Here is a 6,226-nt window from a genome sequence, read left to right as displayed (position 1 = left end):
CTCCCGAACAGCTAGCTCCTCAGTCCCCAACAACACCAGCTGCCTCTTCGGGACGGGGTGGGGGCAGGACACCAACCGCTTCACCAATGAAGCCCGCTCCCCGCCGTCCTCCTCGCTCCCTCCCTCGCCGCGCCTTCCTTGCCCCTCCTCCTCTAAGTCACCGCCGTCCAGTGTCCCCGCCCCACCCTCGCCACCCCCGACCCCAACCAAGACCGGCCAGCGGCTCCCTAACCCCGGCCTCGCGGGCGAATGACCCCAGGAGACAGGGACCTCGAGGGGCCGCAAGCTAGGGCGCCGCGGGCTGAGCCTGAGAGGCCGGGCTGGGGGGGGGGGGGGGGGGGGAGGCCAGGAGGGAGGGAGCGAAGGAAGGAGGAGGGCTGGCGAGCTGGAGCCGGCGGGCGGCGGGAGCCCGCGCGAGCCTCGTCGGGAGTAGTCTCCACGGCGGAGCGGGGCGCAGCCAGAGGTAAGAGGACCCCTGCCCGGTCCCCCGCGTGTCTCCGCTCCCCCACCCCGCCCAGCCAGCAGCCTCCGCTTCACTCCTCCCCACCCCCTCCTCCCCAGCCACCTGCTGTTTCTGCTCCGGAGAACACCCTAGGTGACAGGAGGGAGGAGCCACCTGACCTTATCTCATCAAGGCGAAGGGCGAGGGACCCCTGTCGGCCAGGAAGCCCCCAATAGTCCTCCTCCCCTCCCCGGATCTCTCTCTGTCCTTCATCTCCTTCCCTCTGTCCTTCACGTCTTTCTTCTTCCCTCCCTCTCTGACTCTCCCTCTCTCTCCCTCTGACTTTCCCTCCCACCAACTGGTCATGGGGGTGAAGGGTGAGCAGCGGGCAGGGGTCCGAAGACTGTAGGGGAGGGCAGTAGGGGGCATCCGGAACAATTCCTCACACCTCCCCCTGGCTGTCCATTGCCATGGCAACTAGGATGTACTGGGCTGGGGGGGAGACAAAGGTGGGGGTTGGACTAGGACCTCTTGGGGAGAGCTAGGGCCTAAGGTCTTCCTCAGGAGACAGAAGGGTGCACAGCTGTGCCCCACTCGCCCCCGTTTGCCCCGAGGCCATTACGCCGGTCCTTACAGCCTTTACTCCATCAGCAGTTGACTCGATTTCCTAGTGTCTTCCCCAGATCTCATTGAACCGTGTCACTGAGATCAAGACCCTTCTCCTCACTCCCATCAGAGGGAAACTGAGGCTCTGGCCCAGAGGAGGAGACCCAAGGTCTCCTGGTGAGGCCAGCCGGCTCTCTGTTCGTCTGTGCCTACCTCCATAGTCCTCCTCCCCACTCCCCTGCCTCCAGCATCTCCTCCCCAGGGGTTTCTGAACCTTCCCTTCTATTTTCAGACACTACCACTTTCCCCTCTTTCTCTGCTGCCCAAACTCTCCTCCTTCTCCCTGGTTCCCCCTCTTTCCATTTCTGGATGCGTCTGATGTCAGTGGTTTCCCCGCCCTCAGGTTCCCTAGCTACCCCCCACTTCAATCCCAGCCTCCTTTCTCCCATCTTCCTTGGGGAGCGGAACGGGTGGAAATCCAGGCTTAGACTAGGGGTCGAGCACCGAGACCGCAGGGTCTGGGAGGATGGCATGTAAGAGGGCTTCTGCTTTAGCGTGAGCCCGCAAGAAGGAACACACCACACGTCTCCCCTTGGTAACTGAAGGAACACACCACACGTCTCCCCTTGGTAACTGAAGGGAGATCTGGGGATGTGGACACGGTGGGTAGTTCTGGGTACAGGCTATTCTAGGAAGGAACTTTGGAATTCCAAAGCAGGGAGAAAGGGCTAAAAAGGATGGAAACAGGGAGACTTTTCCCATGTAGTCTGCGAGTATAGGAAGTCTTATCTGTGTGGTAAGTAGGCACCTGCTTTACTGCAGGAGAATGCTCTGGATGGCCCCAGTGACCCTCAGCAATCAGTCATTTCTGTAGTTCCTAGAGAAAGGTGCATGTGAACTAGAGTACAGCACAGACCTAATTGTTCTCTCCTCTTACCTCACAGCTTGTCCAGGTGACCGAGCTCCACCCCGCACTGACTGGTCAAGATTCATTGGAGAAAGAGACCTGGAGGTCCCAGCTTCATAGATGGGAGAGCAGCAAGCTTGCTTCCCTCATCAATTACAGGGATAATTAAGAAAAGGCCCCACCCAGTATGGAAGCTGAAGACCACCACCTCTATTGAGTCTCTGCCCTCCCCTGCCCTGCCCACTGGGCCTTAGCTGGGTCGGTCATGTAATGCTGAGCAGTAAGGAAGACTTGGGGCCATCTTGCCTGGCCACAGGGCAAGAATTGTGGGCATCATGGGGGTGTGTGTGAGTGGGGCTCCAGGGTGAGACCTAGCCCCCGCCCCCAGGCGCTCAAGGGGGTGGGGGTGGGGCTGAGGATAGGATGGCTCGGGGCGGGCTGGGAGCAGAAGAGGCCTCCCTCCGCTCAAACGCATTGTCCTGGCTGGCCTGTGGGCTCCTGGCCCTGCTGGCCAATGCCTGGATCATCCTCAGCATTTCAGCCAAACAGCAGAAGCACAAGCCACTGGAACTTCTGCTCTGCTTCCTGGCGGGAACACACATACTCATGGCGGCCGTGCCCCTGACCACTTTCGCTGTGGTGCAGCTGCGGCGCCAGGCTTCCTCCGACTACGACTGGAACGAGAGTATCTGCAAGGTCTTTGTGTCCACCTACTACACGCTGGCCCTGGCCACATGCTTCACAGTCGCCTCGCTCTCCTACCACCGCATGTGGATGGTGCGCTGGCCCGTCAACTACCGCCTCAGCAACGCCAAGAAGCAGGCACTGCACGCCGTCATGGGCATCTGGATGGTCAGCTTCATCCTTTCCACGCTGCCCTCCATAGGCTGGCATAACAACGGCGAGCGCTACTATGCCCGAGGCTGCCAGTTCATAGTCTCCAAGATCGGCCTTGGCTTTGGTGTTTGCTTCAGCCTCTTGCTTCTTGGGGGCATTGTCATGGGCTTGGTCTGTGTGGCTATCACTTTCTATCAGACGCTGTGGGCCCGGCCCCGAAGGGCTCGGCAGGCCCGGAAAGCCGGGGGCAGTGTGGGAGCCAAAGTGGGTGGTCTGGGGGGCTTGGGCACCCGGCCGGCTTTTGAGGTGCCGGCCATTGTGGTGGAGGATACTCGAGGGAAGCGGCGGTCCTCGCTGGATGGCTCCGAATCTGCCAAGACATCCTTGCAGGTCACCAACTTGGTCAGCGCTATCGTCTTTCTGTACGACTCTCTCACAGGGGTGCCCATCTTGGTGAGACTGAGGTCCCTCGACCCGTTCTTAATATGCAGGACCCTCCAGTTCCACCGGGCTCCATCTGTCGTCTTCATTGCTCTTTCCCCCGGCGTGTGCGGTTCCCGTCTCTATCATCCATCTCCAAGCTCGCGCTACTCCATCTCCAGCTCCACCCGCCTTTCTTCATTTCTAGTTCTATTCTCCAGCTCCCCCTTCTGTCCTGCCCCGCCAACGTTCAACCTGACGCCCAGCTGCCCTGAGGCGCTATCTAGTCCCTAACACCCTTTGGTGATCACAGCCTTTGAGCCCTCCTGAGTGGAGACCCCAGGTTCACCCCACCACACTATCCAGGCCTCATCCCTGGGTTTCCCTGAGTCTTAAGTTTCTTATAGTCTCAATCTCCCTCGCCCCCCCCCCGCCACTTTCTTTTTCTGTCTCTCTGTATGTCTGTTCTGTCTCCCCCGGCTCAAACCCCCAACTCCAGGGTTTCGTCTACAGCATTTCCTGACTTTCCTCGTTCAGCCCCCCCCCCTTACTCACGCCTCCTCCCTTTCGAATTTCTTGCATCAGGAGTGGGCACCAGGCTTAGATGGGGTCCGGGTTCTCACACCTGACCAGCCATTCCCTTCCCCCGGCCAGGTGGTGAGCTTCTTCTCCTTGAAGTCCGACTCAGCTCCGCCATGGATGGTGCTGGCTGTGCTGTGGTGTTCCATGGCACAGACACTGCTCTTGCCCTCCTTCATCTGGTCCTGTGAGCGCTACCGAGCAGATGTGCGCACAGTGTGGGAGCAGTGCGTGGCCATCATGTCCGAGGATGACGGCGATGACGGTCAGAGGAGGGATGGGGACTTGGATTTCCTGGACAGCTATCTTCAGTCCTTTCTGCTGCCCTTCTCCTTGAGTGTGCTGCCCTGGGGCGCCCCCTGCTGGCCGGTGCTGGAACCAACTCCAGGCTCCCCGTAGCCTGACCGTGCACTGCGCCATGCCAGCCAGCCTTGCTTCCTTCTGCCCTGAGGGAGTTTTTCACTAGGCCTCTGTCCTCTCTAGAGGCCTACACCGCCCAGCTTTGTCTATACCAAACAGAGCTCCAGGGACAGGGTGCTTGGTCCTAATGCAAAGTGACATTAAAGGGAAGCCAAGCTTCCTGAGAGTCCCTGCTCTTGGGACAATTCTCGGAGAACAAGCAAAACAGTCTGGGTAAAGGACTAGGGACTCTGTGACTGGAGCACAGCTAGTCATTCCCTTGGTCCTCCCGGGGCTTACAGACTAACGGGAACCAAAAGTTCCTCCTGGGCCTCGTGAAGGGGATGGGGAGAGGGTGGGGTCTCTGCCTGTAACCGCTCCACTGTTTCTCCCCCCACAGATGGGGCCTGTGATGACTACACAGACGGCCGAGTGTGCAAAATTCGTTTTGACGCTAATGGAGCCACAGGGCCAGGGGGTCGGGACCCCACGCAGGTGAAACTGCTGCCTGGACGGCACACGCTGTTTCCGCCTCTTGAGAGAGCACACTATTTGCAGGTATGGCGAAGGAGGGGCCCCCTCCTCTCTGGTCCTTTGCACCACTGCCCCATGGCTTTGGACTGCAGGGTGCCCTAGGGGGCAGATGAAGGAAGGACAGGCTCTCTCAGAGCCAGGTTTGCCTACTGGAGTAAGTGCTCTGAGAAGCGGGAGGCAGAGCCCCCACTTTGCCCTCTGCCAGCTCTGCCTTTGCCTCTGCAGCACCTCCAGGCCTCACCCGCTCCTCTTCCAGGTCCCTTTGTCCCGCCGGCTGTCCCATGATGAGACCAACATCTTTTCTACTCCCCGGGCGCCAGGCTCCTTCCTGCACAAATGGTCATCATCCGATGATATCCGGGTCCTCCCAGCCCAGAGCCGAGCCCTTGGGGGCCCTCCTGAATACCTGGGACAGAGACACAGGCTGGAGGATGAAGAGGATGAGGAAGAGGCTGAAGGCGGGGGTTTAGCCAGCCTTCGCCAGTTCCTAGAAAGCGGGGTTCTGGGGTCAGGTGGGGGACCCCCGCGAGGTCCTGGTTTCTTCCGGGAGGAGATCACCACCTTCATCGATGAGACACCTTTGCCTTCTCCAACGGCCTCACCAGGACCCTCTCCTCGCAGACCCAGGCCACTGGGTTTTTCACCTCGACGCCTCTCCCTTGGGTCTCCTGATAGCCGAGCTGTTGGGCTTCCTTTGGGGCTAAGTGCAGGGAGACGCTGTTCTCTGACAGGCAGCGAGGGGAGTTCAAGGGCTTGGGGACGACCCTGGGGCCCAGGCAACCCCATCTTCCCCCAGCTGACCCTGTGAGGCCACATGGGCCCCGCTTTACTCAGAGGAGGGGGCGTGGGTGCTCACCCCTCATTCTGGCCCTGAGCCTACGGCAGCTGCCTCTAGGGAGATGGGCGCTAGCTCTGGGTTCCAGCTCTCTCTCATCCAAGTGACCAGACACCCTACTCACCCATCTTCACCCTAGCAAAACCTATTAAAGGCTGAAGTATTGCCATGGAACCCTGGTCTCCAGCGTCTGCACTGGCAAAGGGTATGGTCGGTGGCTCGGGGAGGGGGAGTGACTCATGGAAGACAAGATGGAAAGAGAAAGAGATCATCCAACGGCAGGAGAGATGGGCTCTGGGCATATGCTGGGGTGGGGTACTGGACACTTGAGTGTGTTAGTTTAAAATGGGAAGGATCTTTGCTCAAATTAGTAGAAGTATTCATTCCTCACCTCCCCTAAATATGCCCGGGCGCTCACTTTCTGGGTGAACTTTTGGGGCCAGAATTGGAGTTCCAAGCCCGGAGTCACCCTCTTGCACGTTGCCTTGCAAAGGTCCTTCTCGAACCTGGTGGGTTGGCAGAAGTCTGGGTGGATACGTGTATGAGGGGCATCCACCGTCCTTTCCAGGACCCCAGGATAGATGGGAACAAAGTTACCCCCACACGACAGGCGTCCCGGATCCCCCATTTCACCCTCCTGTCTCCATTTCCCTTTCTTACTCAAGTA

At 59.4% G+C, this 6,226-nt stretch overlaps 1 protein-coding gene across 2 annotated transcripts; it reads left to right on the top strand.

The window, feature by feature from the left end:
• Positions 1-344: 344 nt before the first annotated feature.
• On the top strand, positions 345-5,733 carry Gpr162 (G protein-coupled receptor 162). 2 transcript variants are annotated; one of them, XM_005066006.4, is made up of 5 exons: positions 345-463; positions 1,993-3,245; positions 3,867-4,056; positions 4,591-4,748; positions 4,981-5,733. In XM_005066006.4, exons 2-5 carry the CDS (start codon positions 2,379-2,381, stop codon positions 5,530-5,532), a joined length of 1,767 nt encoding a protein of 588 aa, XP_005066063.1. In that variant the 5' UTR covers positions 345-463; positions 1,993-2,378; the 3' UTR covers positions 5,533-5,733. The 2 variants fall into 2 exon arrangements, with proteins under 2 accessions (XP_005066063.1, XP_012965875.1); XM_013110421.3 differs by lacking the exon at positions 345-463 and adding an exon at positions 1,655-1,677.
• Positions 5,734-6,226: the final 493 nt, after the last annotated feature.

This window comes from Mesocricetus auratus, unplaced genomic scaffold, assembly GCF_017639785.1.
Source record: "Mesocricetus auratus isolate SY011 unplaced genomic scaffold, BCM_Maur_2.0 Super-Scaffold_100676, whole genome shotgun sequence".
Taxonomy (NCBI): Eukaryota; Metazoa; Chordata; class Mammalia; order Rodentia; family Cricetidae; genus Mesocricetus; species Mesocricetus auratus.
This window is presented reverse-complemented; position numbering and strand designations above follow the sequence as displayed.

Coding starts and splice junctions, on each gene's coding strand:
- Gpr162 (XM_005066006.4), top strand. CDS start 2,379: ATGGCTCGGGGCGGGCTGGGAGCAGAAGAGGCCTCCCTCCGCTCAAAC. Junction 3,246..3,866: donor TCACAGGGGTGCCCATCTTG/GTGAGACTGAGG, acceptor TCCCCCGGCCAG/GTGGTGAGCTTCTTCTCCTT. Junction 4,057..4,590: donor CGAGGATGACGGCGATGACG/GTCAGAGGAGGG, acceptor CTCCCCCCACAG/ATGGGGCCTGTGATGACTAC.